A 20464-nucleotide genomic window follows, 5' to 3' on the forward strand; every position below is an offset into this window, starting at 1 on the left:
ATTGAAAGCACTCTTACCATTGTAGCCATAACTGCAGTCCTAAATGTTTGACTTTTTCCTAGTGATTAACATGTTCTTAGTAAATGAAAAGAGAGTTGCCCTTTGCCATCTATTTGTATGTGTTTCTTGTTATATTAATGTTTTATCTTTTCTCTCTCTCTCTCTTTCTTCCTTTTTTTTTTTTTTTTTTTGCAGTACTAGGACCCCCAAGGCTTTGCACATGCTAGGCAAGTGCTCTGTCACTGAACTGTATCCCAGCCATTTTTATTTTTTGAGACAGGTTAAGTTGCTCAGGCTGGCCTTGAACTTGAGATCCTCCTGCCTCAGCCTCCCAAGTTGCTGGGATTATAGGCATGTGTCACCACACCCAGGTCAAAATTCTGTACATTTTTTAAAAAATAATCTTTGATTCAGGGCCTTATGCATGCCGGTCAAGAACTCTAACATGGTGCTACATTTCCAATTCTATATTTATTTTTTTAACTTGGAACATTTTACTTCACCTTCTTAAGACTCATTAGCACATACATTACCTTGAACACTTATCTTGGTGTGCCACAAAGCTGTTAGACACCTGAGGTCCTGATGGAGACTGATTCCTCACTCAGGACAGGGTATCTGAAAACCCCACATATGCACTGTCTCCCTGTCACTGTTCTGGGGTTACATCTGCCTTAAGTCCACAGCTGGCCACTTGGCAGGTGGCGGGAGCTATGTGGCATGCACTAGCATGGGCAGAGGCTGCAGGGGACAGCTCCAAGTTGAGTCATTTATTTTTTTTATTTATTCATTTTTTAATTTTAATATTTATTTATTTTTTTAGTTTTCGGCGGACACAACATCTTTGTTTGTATGTGGTGCTGAGGATCGAACCCGGGCCGCACGCATGCCAGGCAAGCGCGCTACCCTTGAGCCACATCCCCAGCCCAAGTTGAGTCATTTATAATGATTTCTTCCTTCATGGTGTCTATGCTGGAGGACATGTGTACCAAGTCCCTCAGACCCACAGCATCTCTGTCCTCTGATGTGCTGTCATCCAGTTAGTGTTACGGGGCACTTGCTTTGTGCAGATACCATGCTGGGCAGTGGGGCGGTGAGCAGGGACAGTTAGGATCCCTGGAAGTCAGTCACTTAGCCTGGGAGACAAGCACTAACAGCCTTGCTCACTTCGAATGGGGGTGGTGCGCAGTGCTGTCAACACACGTGCATAAGCAGAGGTCTGAGCTAGTTGGGGGTTTTGGAAGGGTTTCCCTCCCAGCTAGAAGGTTGCAGCCATATCCTGGAGGGTGATGTGCAGGGATTACAGGGTTCCAGCAGGAAGCTGAGAAAGATGAAGGCATCTGGGGAAGGGCAGGTGGCTAGTCTGAGGTGGGCAGCCTGGGGAGGGGCAGACCACTTGGCAGGTCCTTGACATTGTGCGTCCTACGCTGGGAGGAGCTGGCCGAGGTGCTGATGCACATGGTAAGCTCTTGCCAGCCCATGTCTGGCCAGCTGTGGTATCTGAAGTCGTTGGGCAACACAGGAGTCTGTGCTTATTTGCAAATAAACATCAATGAAAAATTTTGGGAAAAATGGTATTTTTTTTTTGTTGTTCAAACATTATATCTTTTCTTTCTTCTGTTGATTCATATATTTAAAAAAATAAATAAATCCAAACAGAAATCAAAATTAGTTACAAAATATAGAGTGGCTCCTTTGGTCTGTATTTGTACTTTAAACAAACAAACAAACAAACAAACAAACAAAAACCCGAGCCAGAAGCGGTGGCCACGCCTCCCATCCCAGGGACTCAGGAGCCTCAGGCAGGAGGAGCCCAAATTCAAAGCCAGCCTCAGCAACTTAGTGAGGCCTTGTTTCACAATAAAAAATAAAAAGGGCTGGGGATGTGGCCCAGTGGTTAAATGCCCCTGGGTTTAATCCCCAGTACCTGTTTCAGGCTAGCCCAGGAAGTATGGAAATCACAGAGATAGGTGGCAGTCAACAGAGGCATTGGCGGGGTTTTCTTCTCCTCCATGGCAAGCCAGACTGAGGACCAAGAGTGGCTATCTGAAGGCCAGGTAAAACAGAGCTTGCTGAGGCAGTCCAACTCCACCGGCCAGGTGTACAGAGTCAGTGCTCAGGTTCTGGCCCAGCCTGGCAGGCGGTGTGCCTGGGACTCCAGGAAGCAGCACTGCTGTGGGGCATCGCATGTCAATGCACAGGCATGTGAGCACACGTGTGTGCAGAGTGTGCGTGATGACAGCACCCTAGGCCGCTCTCTGCTGTCACCTAATAACCCTGTTCTTTCAGACCCAATATTTATTTGAAATAAAATGTGTTAGAGTCTGTAAACAAGTCAAAATAACACCTGGCATTTTGCCAGGGGAATGTTAGAGTTCGTAAACAAGTCTGGATGATGCCTGGCAAAATGCCAGAGGGAGTGGTTTGAGAAGTAACAAAAGCGAGCCATTAAGTGTGGAGATTCTTGATTGGTTGACTGATGTATCTAGTTTAGGCTAATTAGATAAGCTGTGTGGAATGTATAAATACTGCTCCTGTCCTGCAATAAACGGCTCCTACTCCTGCTGTATCAACGTACACAAGTTGCTCGTCACCCCCCTGATTATTTTGCTGCAGCCAGCAGGACTGCGGCAGATGGTGGCCCGTACGGGGAGCCCCGGGACACTCGGGGGTAAGTGACGAAAAAAAGCTGCCCGTCCATAGATAGGACGGGAGCAATCTGCTCGTCCCTAGGCAGATAAGGCGAGAGGAAAAATGGTCATTTCAAGAAAATGGAGAAGATTGATACAGTATGTTTGTGTCTTGTTTTGTCTAAGTATATTGTATTGTCTATGTGATGAAAATATGGAAGGGGTGAGAAGTAAATTACTAAGGGAAGAAGGCACCCCAGTGGAACCAAGAATAGTTAGGGCATGTGTTGATAAGAGCCCAGGAACTCTAGTCAGAAAGAAAAAGAAAGTTCAGAAGAAGAAGGATTATCAGGAAAAAAGTTGCAGCAAAAGGCTATTACTAAATACTTTTCGTTACCGGAGGGTGCGTGAAGCGGAGAGGCGGCTGCCGAGTGTGCAAGCCGGTCACAGCGCAGCAAGGATTTTCCAAGAGGCGGCGGCGACTGGCCCTTCCCCGCCTCCTGGCCGGGGAGCTGGCTCTTCCACTGCCGCGAGCCCAAATCTAGACCTGACCTGGAGGCACAGTCTCGCAGGCTCTTGCTCCCTGTGCCCAGTAGCAGTTTGAGTCCGGGACACTCCCCAGGGCCATCTGGGGCTGCCCAGGCACTACAGCCAGCAGAAGACGCTACTGGTGTCCCTGATGTTTGGTCATTTTCAATGCCAATAACTAAGCTACAATGGTTCTCCCACACCTGGAAGCTGATGAGTAATGAGCACTATTAATGCTTATTTCAAATGCAAAAAAACCTTGAGATAATGTACTAAATTGTTCAGAAGGTTGTTTTCTTAGTAGAATGCTACAGGATTTTCTTTAGCCATCCGGAGTTCCTGCCTTCGTCCCAGTGCCGGTAAAGACCAAGGTGGAAGAATTTCCAGTGTTGCTGAAAACCGGACAAGACTTCGGCTGAGAAATGGACGAGACTTCGAATCAAGCTAGCTGCCTGCAGAACTTACCTGGACTGTGATTTAAGCTAGCTGCCTGCAGAACTTACCTGGACTGTGAGTTAATCTATTAAGACACTGCTTTACCTGGACTGAGACAACAAACTGTAATCTATAACAAATTGTAACTCGGTATCTTTGCTAACAGTGTCATTGCTGGTATAATTTTTCCAAGGGCTTCTTGCATGGAGCCATCAAGTGGCTTGGTATTGTGGCATTTTGTATCCTCCCTTTCTGTTTGTAGCAGGTTATTTATGGTGTTTCTGTAAAAACCACTATGGTCGTTATTTAAATTAAACAAAAGGGGGAAATGTTAGAGTCTGTAAACAAGTCAAAATAACACCTGGCATTTTGCCAGGGGAATGTTAGAGTTCGTAAACAAGTCTGGATGGTGCCTGGCAAAATGCCAGAGGGAGTGGTTTGAGAAGTAACAAAAGCGAGCCATTAAGTGTGGAGATTCTTGATTGGTTGACTGATGTATCTAGTTTAGGCTAATTAGATAAGCTGTGTGGAATGTATAAATACTGCTCCTGTCCTGCAATAAACGGCTCCTACTCCTGCTGTATCAACGTACACAAGTTGCTCGTCACCCCCCTGATTATTTTGCTGCAGCCAGCAGGACTGCGGCAAAAATGGTACACTGAGAACAGAGTTCTCGTGAAATGCTCACACTGATTTCCAAGGTCCATGTAGAAGTACAAAAGTTTTACCCTATGAAATCACTCTGTCCTCCTTTTCTGCAATATTGACCTTCATTCTTTCACCTGGGCCATCTCTGCTCACCTGCCACCTGGGGAGGAGGCAGACAGGAATGGTAAGCCCTAGCAGGTTGCAGAGCCAGAAGACCCAGTACACCATGGAGTTGCAATGTTGTGGGATTCCAGAGCTCTGCACAAGATGACCGTGGTCAGCAGAAGTGGTCAGCAATGACGAGGGGAGAAAACTGCCCTCACGAACAAGCAACGCCTTTCTCCCCAACCTCAGCTGACCTGCAGTTGGAAAGGTACAGAAGGGACAAAGGCTGGCTGGAAGGGTGGTATTTCCATGTTGACCTATTATCTGTGGACCTTTGAAACCTCTCACTGGACCCTAGATGCCCATCAGCTGATTTCTCTGAGGTGTGGGTGGGTGGAAAAAATTTGCTCTGGCTTATGGGAAAAGTAGCGGGGATCTGATAAAAAGTAGTCTGTATTAGAAAGCTCTTCCCTGAGTTAAGAATGCCCGACTTGCCAAGGCACTAGAGGAAAATTTATAGATGACAGGGTGTGGGCTCTGGCAAATAACAAAGGGGAAGTGACCAGCTGGGTGAACGAAGCCGGCCTCGGGCGCTCCCACCTTCTTCCTCGCTTCCTCCTTAGTTAAAGTTTACCATCGATCCTGGCTGGCAGGGCCTGGGGGAGAGGCTTCCCCAGTGATGAAGAGTCTGCTGCTCTGCATGCCTAAATTATCACAGAGAGATGCCATTTCCCCTCTCTTGGCATCAGGGTTGGCTCCAGAGGCCCTCTCTGTCTCTGAGGGACATGGATTGTAAATGGAACATTAGGAAAAAAAAGTCAATAGAAGGCCATTTATAAGAGGGTTATTTGGCAAACCCAAAGAACTGGGTTTCACACACTTGGCATGAAGCCCCCGCTTTGGGAAGGGCCACCATCGCCCCACGGCACTGCAGGAGTAAGAGCAAGGGCAACGGGGAGCAACACAACCAACATGGCCACCTACCGCCCGCCTGGTACCTACACTGGCCACTTCCTGTTCCCATTCAATGAGGACACTGGCCTCCACTGGACATCCAGCTCTGTTTTGTTATTGTTACTGCTGCATTTTTTGTTTTGTTTTGAAAATTTGTTTCCTTTTTTATTTATAGGTCACCTTGCTATCCCAGGATGGTCTTAAACTAATCTAAAAGCACAAAAGGGGAACAGTAATTATTTTTGCTTTCTTTTTTATAACGTCAGAAAAAAAGCAGTGATAATATACAAAACGCACCAAAAATATCTACAGTGAAACATGACACACAGTTCTTTGTTGCCCACTGGTTGGTAATGCCAGCGTGAACAGACAATTGCTACATTTTACCACATTCACATAGGACCCTTCCAACTCTTTTTTACTGGCTGGCACTCTCAGGGTAAAGTCCTAGATGAGGAGAAATCGCATTTTGTGCCAGGTGAATAATCTCTCAAACCCCCAAAGCTGGCTGATGCAGGGCAGAGCAGATTCGAGAGAAGGGAGGGCTGCCGTATTCCACAGCATGACAGAGAGAAACCCATGCCTGTTTTAAATGACCTTGTAGAAGTGGGAGCCACTCAGGGAAGCTTTGGTCCAGTGAAGACGGACTATGCTGCCCATTACGTGGGGTTAGCAGCTTTAGTAAGAAGGAGGGAGGTGGACTTCCCTGCACAGGTAGCCCATGACATGGCCCTGCCCGGCGGTGGCACCATGACTTAAGCCCACCTGGGGGAACAGTGCTCTTCCACCCCGAGGGCCTTGGATTTACCTGGACACGGGAGGGACCTCCTCCCTGTCCTGTGCTGGCACAACCCCCCAGACAATCACCACAGCTTCCCCCCAGATCCAAATGCTGTACCTGATTACAAAAAATATTGTGATTAGACCTTGGTGTCTGTGTTGACAGGAGTGGGTACAGCCAATTCTATATCCTTGAGTAGAACAGCTTCTCCCAACCAGGACCCAGTAGATACATGCTGAGACAAGAGCTTGGAGAAATCTTTCTAATATCACTATTGTGATAAATCCCAGTATTCCCACCCTATCCTATCTTTTTAACCCAAAAATCAGCTGGCTGGACACCCAAAACTCATCTCCCAACTGGGTGTGGTGATGCACACCTGTAGTGCCAATGACTCAGGAGCAGAGGAAGGAGGATCTCAAGTTTGAGCCAGCCTTAGAAATTTAGTGACACTATGTATCAGAATTAATAAAAAGGGATAGAGATGCAGTCCAGTGGTAGAGCACCTCTGTTCAACCCCCCGCATTGCAAAAACAAATAAACCAAAACAATCTGATATCCTGCTTGAGTGGGTAACAATCTACTGTGAGTGTGACACAGGCCGTATAAGTGACTGGCCTCTCAAAGGCTCACTCAGAAAGTGTCTATTTCTTATAGCAAAACACTGACAGACCCACTGGCAAAGGAAAGCTGGTGGCTTCCAGGGCCCGTGTTGCTCCAGCTAAAGAAGTTCACAGGAACATCTGTAGCGACACATCATGGCAGGGCGCGGTGGCCACGCCTGTAATCCCAGCAGCTTGAGAGGCTGAGGCAGGAGGATGGTGAGTTCAGAGCCAGCCTCTGTAAAAGCGAGGTGCTAAGCAACTCAGTGAGACCCTGTCTCTGAATAAAATACAAAATAGGGCTGGGGATGTGGCTCAGGGGTCAGGTGTCCCTGAGTTCAACCCCAGTACCCCAAAAAAAAAAAAGTAGGGGCACATCTGTAATCTGCCGTGCATCCACCTCTCCTCACAGGACTAATCCACAAACCTTGGCTTCCACGGCGGGGGGCGGGGGGGGCGCTGCGGGAGCCTGGGTGGAGTGCAGCTTGCTGGCACCAGCACTTCATCAATTCCTGAAGTGCCAATGGGAGGGGAGGGCGGCAACTCCACCTCAGATTTATCTTTACTTGGGGGTGGGGGAAGGAATTGAATGACTTTACTAGGAAAGCCCGTTGGGAATAAATGTGCAATCAGCTCCCGGGTCTTCTGATTGGATCTGTGTGATTTATGCACCATCTGGCCCAGAGCACAGCCACCACAGAGGGCTGGTGTTCCAACCGCTATCATGGGACACGCAGGCAGCCGAGGTAAACCAGCCCTTGGGGACTCTGGGCTTTGGCTTGCTTCTGTGATCAGACGCCTTATAGCCGGGCCTGGTCTGAAGCCACTCACCTGTAGAACGATGGGCAGCTGCTCAGGGGGACTCCGGTTCTCCACACCCATGGTGAGCCACACCTGGAACGCAGTCAGCTGCTCAGCGAAGAAGGGGCTGTGCTGTGGGATGAGCAGAGGCATGAGTTAGGGACCCTGGCCCCACCAGCACCCTGACGGGTCGACAGAGCACTCACTCTGTGGCTCTGACCAAACAGGGGAGGGACACAGCAGCGCTCCAGCCCAAAGACAAGGTGGAGCTGCAGGATTTGTGAGCAGCCTGGAGACGGGCAAGAGAGGGCCCAGCTGGGCCCTGTGGCCACGCCTGTGGTCCAGAGACTCAGAGCCTGAGGCAGGAAGGTCACAGTGAAGTGGACCAGCACTAGCCCTTTTTAAAGTTTTATTTTCATACATACATTTAGAAAGTTGTAGGTATCTTAAACATAGAGGTTGAATATGCTTGTGTAAGCAGCATCAAAATCAAGTAGCAGCACACGAGCAACCCCTGGGCCCCCAGCCCCTGCCACAGCCACCTTCCTGGGTGGCCACATCCTGCCTGCTTCTGTGGGCCAAGAGGTAGAGCCACACAAAGTGAGGTCGAGTCTGGCCACCTCCCATTAGCATGGGGGCCTACAGGTGTAGCTGTGGCTCTTGCTGCAGGTGGAACACCTGTCCCTTCCACCTCCAGGGGGCACCTCGAGTTCCTGTGGTGGCCCTCATAGTGCAGGCCCGAGTACAGTGGAGCCTGAAGCACAAAGAACATCCACTTACCCTGGCTCTACCTTCACTTGAAATGTTAACGTTTTGCGCCCCTCCCTTCCCCACCATCCCAATTTGGTGAAATTATTCCCCAAAGCAGAATCTTGATTCCAGAAATGATGTAGCAAGATTCTTGAAAAGGTCCTTGGCAAATATGCCTGGCACTGGAAAGAAGAGTTCCGCCCAAGAGGAGCACACATGCCAACGGAGGGACCTCTCCTGTGGGGGGCAGAGAGTTCCGATCTCCTGCAAACACAGAGGAAGCCGCCCAGAGCACAAAAAGCCAAGACCTTGTGAGGCTTTCCAAATGCCCGTCAGCAGCAAAGGCCCTGTCCTTCCTGCAGGAGCCGAGGTCCTCAGGCTGCTCTGGCTGGGCTGGAGGGTGGGGAAGTGGTGGGGCAGCCTCTAGGGGAGGCTCGTGACTATGACAAGATGTTGTCCCTGCCCAGACCTGTGGAAGGTGGGCAGGCAGGCCTTTGTTTGAGAGCCTATGGGCATACACCCGGCACACAGGGGAGCCAAGGGCATGGAGCAGCCAGGGCTCAGGGCAGTTTGCAGTACGTGAAAAGATGTACCAACTGCAGCCCAGAGGCAGATGGATACGTGAGGGCAGCGTGGGTGGACTCGGTGGTGGGGGTGGGTGCTCACTGCAGAAGGCGGTAGACAGGCAGAAACATGTGTGAGAGGGCAGTGTGGGTGGACTTGGAGGTGGAGGTGGATGCTTGCTACAGAGTTCTTCCAACTCTGCTCCATCTTGAAACTTTTTACAATAAAATGTTACCAAAAAAAAAAAAAAAAAGGCAAAAAAACGGGGGAGCAATCTAAGACAAAAAGGTAAAGGTCAGGGAGGTCCTCTTCAAAGGCCCTTGACTCAGTGTAAGGATGGCCTTAATCTAAGAAGGGCCTTGGCCTAAGTAACTCCACTTTAAAATAAAACTGCAAGTCCCTACCAGGCATACCTGTGGAGCCCTCCAATATTGACATCAGGCACAGCCTGATAAAATAAGTCACTTTCCCACAACCCTGATAAAACTCAGAGTGAAGTCACTGTCATTTGCCTTCACCTTGATAAAGGCAGAGGTGAGAGATAAGGGCGGAAACCACCAGACCAGATGGCTTGACCCCAGAATGCAAGATGTCACCGAGAAATCTGGTAACGGCTAATAGGGATTGAAAGGGCGAGTAGAAACCCCGAAATTTAGCATAAATGGTGGAGCAAATGAACACACTCAGCCAGCCGACGCGATGCCCACATGCCGGAGAGTCCCAGGAGGACCTGACTGACACCCCAACTCTTCTCGCTGTTGGCCTGCTCCTCTGCATCGTCCTCACCGCTCTCAAACTCTACGGCCACATCGGGACCCTGGTGAGAACAGCAACTTCTCCTTAGGACCCTCTCCTCAGCTGGCCGTCAGCTCCACCCCAGGAGAAGCCTGCCTCCACTGCTTCCTGACCTGATCACTGCGGCCTGAGTGACCGCGCATCTGCTGGACTTAGATCTGGCACTTGAGCTGGCATGCAGAGGGAATGTCTGTCACGAGTCTGTCATGATTAAGTGTGTTTGCAGTGCACAGAATTAACTTAGAATTGCTTGCTCTGGATTGATTCTGTCTATTGCAGTGCCTAGCATTAAGGATTGTCACTTTTCTTGATTAAGAACCTATAGAGGGGCTGGGGCTGAGTGATAGAGCACTTGCCTTGCACTTGTAAGGCACTGGGTTTCATCCTCAGCACCACATAAAAGTAAATAAACAAAATAAAGGTATTGTGTTCATCTACAATTACAAAACAAAAAAAGAACCTATAGAGTGGAATTGGACTGAGTGATTTGAGTGTAAAGCACTGAAAAGGGCAGGAGCATGTGGACCTTCTTTATTTCTTTCCCTGACTGCGCAAGTTGCATCTTTGCCCCTCGGGGCACCTGGTCGTTCCAGTCTTGGGGTGCACCGAGACCACCGGGGAGGAGAGTGGGTGGATTTAAGATGGCAGTTAGAGGAAGACTGCATCTGTTGCTGGGTGGCTTGGGATTCAAGCTGTGGGAGAACCACTTCTAGGAGCCAAGAAGAAATGGGAAAAAAGACCGTTGGCAAACGCAGTGACCATCCATGTCATCGACAGCGTCGGCAAGCTCCGTAGGGACAATTCTTTCAGTTTTCATTAAGAATCCTTTTTTCTTTTTTTTTTCCTGTTGTTTATTTTGGTGTGTTTCTGTTTCTCTCCTTTCTTGTCCCTCTAACAGTCAGATCTCTTGTCCTTTTCTCCCCTTTACTCACTTTAGTTTTTCTCCTCATTTACAGCCGTCACTAGCTGTCGCTCTTCTGCTTTCTCTGTTCACATTGAACCTTCTAAACTTTCTGCTACCTCCCCATCACGTTTTCTTTTCTCTTAATGAACTGTGTTCTACCATCTTTTAGAACTGTTCTGTTTACACACTCCTGCCCCCACTATTCACGGTGTGGTTATTAGTACTGTGGACGGCAGAGTTGGGACCTGCTGTTTCTTCAATGCCAGATGAGTTCATGGTTATTTGCTATTTTGCTCTTGGCAACTGCTGACCCCACCTTCCTGTTTTCATGATAATTAGTGCTGTAGAGGTCACAGTAGACACAGGATAGTTATTTTAATGCTGTATATTATTAGCATTGATATTTGCTATTGTTTGTTTTGCCCTCTTCTGTGAGGTGCTGGGAACCTACAGGGACACCACAAGTTCACAGGGTAGAGACTCTGTTGTTGACCTAAACTCAGCCAAAAGATAGCACACTTTGCTCCGCACACAAATTGGCCACTCTGAAACTTCAGCTATACTTTAATACAAATAAGAGAAGAGACAAATACCCAAACTAATAGTCAGGCCCCAAGCAGGAAGAGCTACAGGGTGCCCATTGGTCCTACTCACAGACATCCATGCCAAGAGCAAAAACAGAATTACACAAAGGCTGTTGACCCCACACAATGACCCCACACAGGAGTGCTTGATCACTGACCCACATTCTCAACCCTTTTTTATATTTTATTAGAGACAGGATCTCACTAAGTTGCCGAGGCTGGCTTTAAACTCACAATCATGTTGCCTCAGCCGCCTGAGCTGCTGGGATTATAGGCATGCCTGGCACAATGAGGGATTTTAATCTATATCACTCTAACACACTTTGGCAAGAGAAGGCCATGCCATAAAAAGGCTCACACATAAGAGTGGAAGATAAATCCATCCCAACAGATGCATAAAACCCAACACAGGAATACAAGAAATATAAAAAACAAGGTAACATGATACCTCCTAAAGTTCATAATTTATCAGCAACTGAACCCAAAGATACCAAAATGGATGAAATACCAGATAAAGAACTCAAAATGATGATTATAAAACTAATCAATGAATTCTAAGAGATTATAGGAAAACAACTGAATGAATCAAGAAGACATTACAGGATATGAATGAGAAACTTAATAAGGAGATGGAGATATTGACAAAGAACCAAATAGAAATCTTGAAAACAAAAGACACAATAAATCAAATAAAATGTTCAGTTGAAAGTCTCTTTAATACAGTAGACCATGCTGAAGACAGAGTCTTAGAACTGGAAGACAAAGTGGCCAGCCTCGAACATCACACAGTACCAAAGAAGGGAAAATAAGTAATCATGATCAGACTATACAAGAATTCTGAGACATTAAGAGACCAAATGTAAGAAGAATCAACAAAATGGAAAAGCATTGTGAGATGCAGGCTAATAGCATAGATAACTTCCCCAGGAAATAATATAAAAATTCCCAAACCTTGAGAATAAAATGAACATCCAGATATAGAATGCATGCAGAACCTCAAATAGACAGACAAGATTAGAACAAAGAAACAAACAAAAACCTCTCTCCATGACACATTATAATTAAAATGCAATTTTAAAAGCCTCAAGAAAAAAAAACACAAATCAGGACACATTTAGAGGCGAGCCAATCAGAACCACTTCTGATCTCTCAGCACAAACTCTAATATGATCCAGGAGGGCTTGGAATGATGTGTTCTAAATCCTGAAAGAAAATAACTGTTAACCAAGACTACTATATCCAGCAAAACTATCCTTCAAAATCAAAGAAGAAATAAAGCTCTTCCAAGCTAAGCAGAAACCGAAAGAATTCCTCACTCCTAAGCCAGTGCTACAGAACTTAAAGAAGAAATAAAAACAAACTCCAGAGCTCACAAATGGACAAATTTCCATTGAAGAGTAGCCATGCAGATGAGAAATGTTTATTTTACTAAACATTAGAAATAAACTAAAATGGCAGGAATAAACTTCTGCCTATAAAAATATTGAACATCAGTGTTCAACTCTCCAACTAAAAGACACTGCCTGGCAGAATAGATTAAAAAACAAGACCTAATGTTGTTTGCAAGAGACTAAGATTTCAGCTACAGTCTAAAAGTGAAAAGATAGCAATGATGTACCACATGAATCAAGACTGAGAACAAGCCTGAGTAGGAATAAATGGATAAAGAAAATATGGCATATATACACAACAAAGTTTTATTCAGCCACAAAGAAGAATGAAATTAGGTTATTTACAGGAAAATGGATGGAATTGGAGAACGTTATGTTAAGCACCCTGGTTCCCAGTGGGTGAACCAAATCTCAGAAGGTCATATATTTTCTCTCATATGTGAACTCTAGGGAGGAAAAGCGAAAAGAAAGGTGGTGGTGGTGGTGGTGGTGTGGTGTTCTCAGGAAAATCAAAGGGAGATCAGTAGAACAGAGGAAAGGAGTATGGCGGGGAAGGGCAGGGGAGTGATACTGGCCAAATTATATCATCATATTGTGTGCATGTGGAAACATTCAACAACAAACCTCACCATTATGTACAATTATAATGCAACAATAAAAGAAATATAAAAAAAAAGTGCATCTGGCGATTTAACACACCCCACATGCACGCCTCTGAGCATGCCATACATGCGTGCATGTTCACATATACCACAGGCCCAGGCCTCCAGGCCATGGTGACAAGTATTAAAGGTTACAGTACCTTGGTGGTGAGCTGAGCTCTCCCTGGCCACTGGTGCCTCCTGCCTGATTTGAGGGTGAGACACTCTGGCCACTGGTGTTTGTGAGCAGCGATCTGACTGTGAACATGCCAGGGTCCCATCCTAAGCCCTTTGGGTATACAAACTCATTTTAATGCTCTAGGCCCTTTGGATTGAATGAGGACACTGAGGTACAGGGAGGTTGTCTAACTGGCCCATGGTGATGGTGCCAGGCTCTTGGCTATGATGCCCAACAGTTTCTCAGGTGGCAGGAGAAGACTCAGTCTTGTTGACCCAGCCTCATGCTCCCCTATGTCATCTCAGCTTCATGGATGGCCTGAGCATGGGATGGCCTGAGCGTGTGATCACCCAATGTGATCACCTCTGCCAGCCCCTACCCAGGCCTCTGTTGCTGGGCCCCTGGGTACCTATGGTGGCCTCCTGCTTTCTCCCTTGAGCCCTGACTTGACATGGCACCTCTTTTCTTCTCACAGATTCTTGAGGATAGGGACAGGGTTATTCAAACTTGATGCCTCACATCACAAAGGCAAAACCAAGTGGGCCTCTGGGTATTGCAGTGAGGACCCTGGTATCATGTCCAATTCACTTGCAGGCAAGTGCTGTGAGTGAAGCCAGCTGCAACTTATGCAGAGCCAGAGAGACTAGGCTTCTGCCACCTGCAGTGTGGCTTGGGGTTGGGATGCCTGTGTGATGGGAGGGAGCCCTCAGAGGCTTCCATGTGTGAGCCCCTGTGCCCCAGGCTTAGGGAAAGCACAACTCACCCTGCTGAGAGGGCAGAGGATGAAATGAGGGCTGCTCTGGGGAGGAGGCCACCTGCATGAAGAAGAGCAGATTCTTCAGAGCAATGCTTTACACTAAGATCTGCGTTTTCTTTTCTTGGAGGTACTGGGGTTGAACCTAGGGGTGTTCTACCACTGAGTCATATCACCAATCTTTTTTATTTTTTGTTTTGAGACAGGGTCTCACTAAGTTGCTGAGGCTGGCCTGAAACTTGCAATCCTCCTGCAATAGCCCCCGGAGTAAGTTTTTAAAAGGTGACCACTTCAAAATCTAACTTTATGGGTTGGGGTTGTGGCTCAATGGTAGTGCACTTGCGTAGCATGTGTGAGGTACTAGGTTCAATCCTCAGCACCATATTTAATAAATAAATAATTAAAATAAAGGCATTGTGGGCTGGGGATGTGGCTCAAGCGGTAGCGTGCTCGCCTGGCATGCGTGCGGCCCGGGTTCGATCCTCAGCACCACATACCAACAAAGATGTTGTGTCCGCCGAAAAACTAATAAATAAATTTAAAAAATTCTCTTAAAAAAGATTAAAAAAAAAAAATAAAGGCATTGTGTCCATCTACAATTAAAAAGAAATTAATTTTAACCCTGGGTTGACCCAGTCTGGCAAACTTTGGTCAGTATATTTTTTTCCCAGGTGGGTGAACCAAATCTCTGACACCCACACAGACTGAGGTTTTTATGGAGCAGGTGCCCAGGAAGCAACAAGCACAGCAGATGCCCAGGTCGCCCTGGAGGGACTCACCCTGAAGGCAGTGCCTTCCTCAATGATCGTGGGCAACTGGGAGAGACAAATGTCCACGGCAAGGTCCCAGGCCTGCCTGGGGAGAGAACAGAGGGAGCATCAACAGCGTTAGTGTGTAGCCTCTGGCGAGGGGTCCCACGGGCAGAGGGACTACCAGACCCTTGCAGATGGTTCTGGGGAGAGGCCTGGAAGCTGGGAGGCTGTGCTGGGCTTGTCCTGTCGGCCCCCGCGCAGGCACCACTGGGACTGCTGTACTCTGACTCTGGCCTGTCTGCTTTCTTCTAAGTGAAACAAAAAAATACAGTGGTACTGGCCCTCCACGGTGGCTCCCAACTCTGATGTGACCCTCTGTGGCACACAATCTGCCTGCTCCAGGCTGCAGTGCCCTTGTGGTGGAGCTGGGGCCAGGCAGCCTGGCTGTGGACCTCCGTCACAGGAGCCTTGGCAGTGTCAACCTGCCCCAAACCTTGCAGTAGGACTGTGGCCCTGGCTACCACTGGCACGGTCTGAATTGTTGGGCCTGGGCCCTGGGTGGCCAGGAGTGTGCTGATGGTCCTTCAGGACAGGACAGGTGGTGCTTATTTGAGGTAAAAGGGGATTGTCCCCATGGTAGACTTGGCTATTCTCACCAGGCTCTGGGGGTGTCAGGACTCAGCTCAGCACATTCACAGCTGCATGTCCTTGGCAGTGCACCCTGGTCTGTCTGGAGAGCACAAGCTGTGACCCCACTAAGCAGATGCCCACACCCTCTCCCAGCTTCGAGCCAGCCCTGTGTTCCATTCTTCAATAATTCCATGGCTCAGGCACACAAGCCCATTGCAGGGTGATTTATGTGGCTGCATAAACACATCCTCTTACATAATCAGGGGAACGGGGACTTAGTGTCTGGAAGCAGGCTGGCTGCTCTTATGTAAGGCTCTTCGCCAGGTCTCTCTCTTCCTTACTGCTTCTGAAGGACCCAAGAGCACAAAGGGACAGGAGAACTTGGGGCTGAAGCCACACAGGTCAGGGTTTGAGCTTGGCCTGGGTGTGATCTGGGTGTAATTTTGTTGATTCTTATGAACTATGAGCCCACAGGACAAGTTTAGACTTGCAGGGAAGCCACAGCAACAGCGATTCCCTCCGTGACTGTGGAGCCAAGGCCAACCCCTCCTGAGAAGAACTGTGCAGGCTCAGGCCAGGGGCCATCTGGCTTGGCACTGGGACAGCACAGCACCATGCACGGCTATAGGTGCCCAGACTCCTCCCAGCCCCCCTTCAGCATTGCTGACCTATCACCCAGGGTTGCTTCAACCCTGCAGTCCATGGGGTGCCTTCCCCTCTGTGGCAGAATGGGCATCCCCCTGATCTCGCACGGTGCCTTAATGCGTGGAGCAGCCTGTGGGGCCGTGAGACCTGGCCCTTTCTTTCCTTCTTCACTTTACTGTGTCCAAACCATGGCTATTGACTTCCTTTTCTAGAAAACAAATGGTGGCAGGCCTGTGGCTGAGGACATGGGACAAAAGGTGCAAGTGATGGCCTGGGAGCTGCTGATGTCACCCTCTGTCCCAGTTTCTCTGCAGGGGCCACAGACACTGCCTGCAGATGTGACACAGAGGGCAGCCCCCTTCCTTAGTGGGGAGAGTGCTCAGCATGCCCCGGCATTGCTCACAGCCCCTCCACAGGATGAGTTGCACCTGGACACTGAAGGAGGACATAGGGAGGACAGATGTCCCTGGGCCAGCTCCACTGGCTCTCCCTTCCTGCTGGGGACTAGCTGAGCTAAATACTTGACATGGCATGTGGCTGGGCACCCAGCATTGCCTGCCAAGCATATCAGCCTGCACCTGGCCATAAAGGTTCTGGAAGGCCCTGCTTGCTTTCCCAGCTTCACCTTCTGCTTGGTCCCTTGCCCTCCCTCCCCTCTTCCAGCCCCCTGCAGTCATGGAGGTAAGACCACAGGGACAGGAATGGCAGTCTAGGAAAGGTGCTTGCTCTGCTCACTCATTAACAAGCTGGGCCGAGGCTTACGCCCAGGCATCTGGAGGGCGGGATCCAGGAGGACAGCCCCTTCTCCAGCAACACTCTGCCATGCCTAGGGAAGCAGCCCACACCCTGCAGGCTCCACCTCACTGTTGCGTGATGACTCTCCATGGAGGCATCACCAGAAACCTCCCAGCTGTGCTGTTCTCTGCCTCTCCTCTGCTCGGATACATGCAGGCAAGGTTAGGTAAAGAGATCTGTGTGAGGACAGAGCTGGCCACATGGAAACTGAGGGAGAGGAGGAGCGGAGGCCAGGGGCTGGTTTAGCCTGAGTAAGCTGGACAAAGGGAGCTGAGCAGGTGACCAGAGGTGACAGCCTAGATCCTGCAGGTCACAGTAGGGTGTTGTGTGGGCCCTACTGCAGGTGAAGGTCTGGAGAGTATGATGGGTACCTGGTACTGGAGTAGGACTAGGGCAGGGGTCTGTAGGGAGGTCCCTGAGGTCAAGTTCTGAGATGTCCACAGTGGGGCTTCTAGGATTCTAGATTTCTGCATGACTTCCCTCACCTCCCTTCCTGTTCCTGGACAGAGCCAGCCAGGCTCCTCAGCAACAGTGTCCCTTCACCCATCACGGGAGCACCCCTGTTGTGTTGACATGGCAGAGGCTCTGTCCCCTCAAGAGTACTCCCGACTTCCTAGGGCTCCCTTGGCCCCTTTGTCACAGTGAGTGCTCAGGCAGCTCCTCTGCAGGCTGGGGCGGCCTTGTCCTGCACACTCACCCTCAGGCAAAGTGTTTGGCACTACTGGCTCACTGACGCGACCAGATGCCATTTAAAACAGACTTTCACCCCCTTGATGGCTCCAGACCCAGAATCCATTGCAGGACCAGTAGGTGCAACTGAACCGGACCTAGCACCTCCCAGCCAGTTCCCAGAGTCCCTGGACTTGGCCGTAGCTTCACCTGGCGTCCCGTTGCACTCCCCAGCCTTCACCTGCCCTCCCTGGTATCTTGCTGCTTCTGCAGGAGCCAGTCTTCTCTGCTGGCCCCTCTCATGCCTTGCCTCAAGCCTTGACAGCAGCCCTGAAGCTCCCACCACTCTTGGCCTTCACCAGGGACGAAAGCTTGGTGGTCCCAGTGCCTCCCAGCTTCTCCAGTTCTGTGGCTCTAGCACCAGCAGATACCCCAGTATCCAGCCATGCCTGATTGCTTGCTGGGTACCCAGCACACAGTAGGTCTTCAACAAACACTTGTTGAATGAGAGGGAGTGCAACTGCTGTGCCCAGAGCAGCCGGCAAGGCTTAAAGAGAACAGGATGGGGAGAGAAGCAGCCGGACCACAGGGGCTGCCTGGCTCGGGCCCCGCTCTGCCACGGCTGGGACAGCAGACCTTCCCCCTCACTGCTCATCAGGAGGAGGCAGGTCTTCCAAGGCCACCATTTGTGTGAAGCCACACAGTGACCACACAGCAGGCTGGGCTGCACCAGGCTCTGGGCCCAGCCTTTGGCTCCATCTCTCCAGGACCAGCTTCCCCATCCATGAAGGTGTAAGGATGGCATCTCCTGCACAGGTCCCCATGAGACCCTGAGATGATGCTGAAGGTCTACCTGGCTTCGGTAGGCCCCCGGCCCACAGGTGTGCAGGTGCCTTCATCCCTACTTGCCCCTCCTTGAGAAACACTTTCCTGCAGAAACCACGTGGGGATGGTTTGCTGGGTTTCATTCTGCAACAACAGCATCCTCTGGTAACTTCACAAGACTCAAGGACCCAACCTTTTTTATTTAGACTAGTGGGACGGCATGCTGGCAGACAAAAGGGCATTTTCTGTCTTTAATAAAGGACCAAAACAAGAATGGAAAAATTTAAGCTGAACAAAGGGCCTAAAGAGCTCCTTTTATCTTCAAAGGCCTGAACGGCACCCCACCCCCAGACTGGCACTCTGTACAGCAGCCCCTCCCTGCTGACAATTAAGAGGCAATCAGGAGATAATCAAACACAGCTCCCACCCCAGGCAATAAATAGCTCCCATATGCTCAATAAACCCAGATTGTAGGCAAACGGTCCTCGGCTGCATTGAGGGAGGTATCTACTCTGTTGAGACAGAAGCAAAGTCAATTATTGCAATTAAACTCTGTATGGATGCCCTGCATTTAATCAAATAAAAGCTTCAATTTCAGGAGTCAGAAATAAGTGTACAAGTTCAGGGAATGGTGATGAGAAGGGGGCACAGTGTGTCTGACCGGCTCTGAGCCCAGTATAGTCCGGCAACAGTCATAGCCAGGGCTGGACACCAGTGGCTCTGCCGTAAGGCCAAGCACATTCACAGGCCACCTCGCAGTGCAGAGCTGAAAGCTGCTTGGCATTGGAATACTCAGGCAGAAAGAAATGGAATCCATTAGCAAGGCCCAGCAACTGCGAGATCCTAGACTGCACTGGGGACACACACTTCTCACATCCCACCCCGCTGGGGAGATGGCTCCTGACGACCTGAGACCCCACGTGCATCCCACCCAGGAGCCGGGGCTGAGCCTGCCACGTTTCCTGCACTGGGAAAGCAGCTCCAGATGGTTTTATTCTCATTTGTGTGAAAGACGTGGTGGGGACAAAGCTGAGGAGGGGCTGTGGCTTAGGTCACCGACCGACACAACAGCTGCACAGGGCTGTGGACCAGAGAGCAAGACAGGAGAACCTTTGCTCAAGGTACCGAGGAGAAAAGAGGCTGACTGAGGACACCCAGGACCCCTGAACAACAAGTGCCAAGACAGTCACCAGAACACCCGCTCCCCAGGCCTCCACAGGGGACACATGTGGGCCTAGGCCAGATCCCTGGCAGAGGTGGGACTGATGAGGCTTGCTGGGCAATCTGGCACTCTCTGGGCCAGATTAGGTCATCTCGGTGTCACCATCAAACTCTAAAACTGTGTGAGAACCGTTTTGACAGCAGAGCAGTAGTGCTCTCTGAGGAGCATTAAATCAGTTGATTAAAACTGGCTGCATTTTCTCAGATAAAACCCAACTGAACTTGTAGTCTTAATTTGGGATTCTCAGCTACAGACAAGTGGGAAAGCAGGTCCTATAAAAACCTGAGACTGTGGCAGTGGGCAACTGCAGCAGCCAGTCTGCTGCTGGCACCCAGGCAGGAGCAGAAGCTAGGCCGGTGGCAGGAGGTGTCTGTGTTTGCACCTCCCACAGTGGGAGGCTCTGCGTGGGACGCAGGGCGGGTGCTCAGGAGCCAGGCTGGCAGGAGTCTGTGCCCAGCTGAAAGCTGGACCAGGCTCCCCCCTTCCCCAGCAGCAAGGAGCAGGGGACTTTCTAAGAGCTGGTTGCTGCGATGAGTCACCCGCCTGGAAGACTGGGTTTTTGGGAAACAGGCCTTGGATGGCAAGTGCCCAGGCAGTGGGCTCAGGAAAACCTCCTGGGTCGGCGCGGCCTCCATCTGCACTGATCAATCACAGCAGAAAGCACAGGTTATTACCGCAGAGAAATGCAAGGTTTCAGGACCCCTGAAATTGAGAGTGAAGGAAACGACTCCCTGATGGCTTTGCATCAAAAATTGAACAGGAAACGGGCTCTGAGTACTTCATCACCAGCTCCCCCGCCTGAAGCAAAGTGTAAATGTACATTACTTTATGTTTTAACCTCAATTTTTGTTAGGCTTTGTTCTCCCCCCCGCCCCCCCGCT

The 20464-nt window shown here is 49.6% G+C and overlaps 1 protein-coding gene across 3 annotated transcripts in view; it reads right to left on the reverse strand.

The window, feature by feature from the left end:
- The window catches only part of Rptor (regulatory associated protein of MTOR complex 1), a 341575-nt gene that overhangs the window by 81603 nt on the left and 239508 nt on the right, over positions 1-20464 (reverse strand). For all 3 annotated transcript variants that reach the window (XM_048797491.1, XM_015504082.2, XM_048797493.1), the window contains 2 exons: positions 14825-14900; positions 7515-7616 (listed from right to left, as the gene is read on the reverse strand). In XM_048797491.1, coding sequence (XP_048653448.1) covers positions 7515-7616; positions 14825-14900 — 178 coding nt within the window. The remainder of the gene's footprint in view (positions 1-7514; positions 7617-14824; positions 14901-20464) is intronic.

Source organism: Marmota marmota, unplaced genomic scaffold, assembly GCF_001458135.2.
Source record: "Marmota marmota marmota unplaced genomic scaffold, marMar, whole genome shotgun sequence".
In the NCBI taxonomy this organism is placed as follows: Eukaryota; Metazoa; Chordata; class Mammalia; order Rodentia; family Sciuridae; genus Marmota; species Marmota marmota.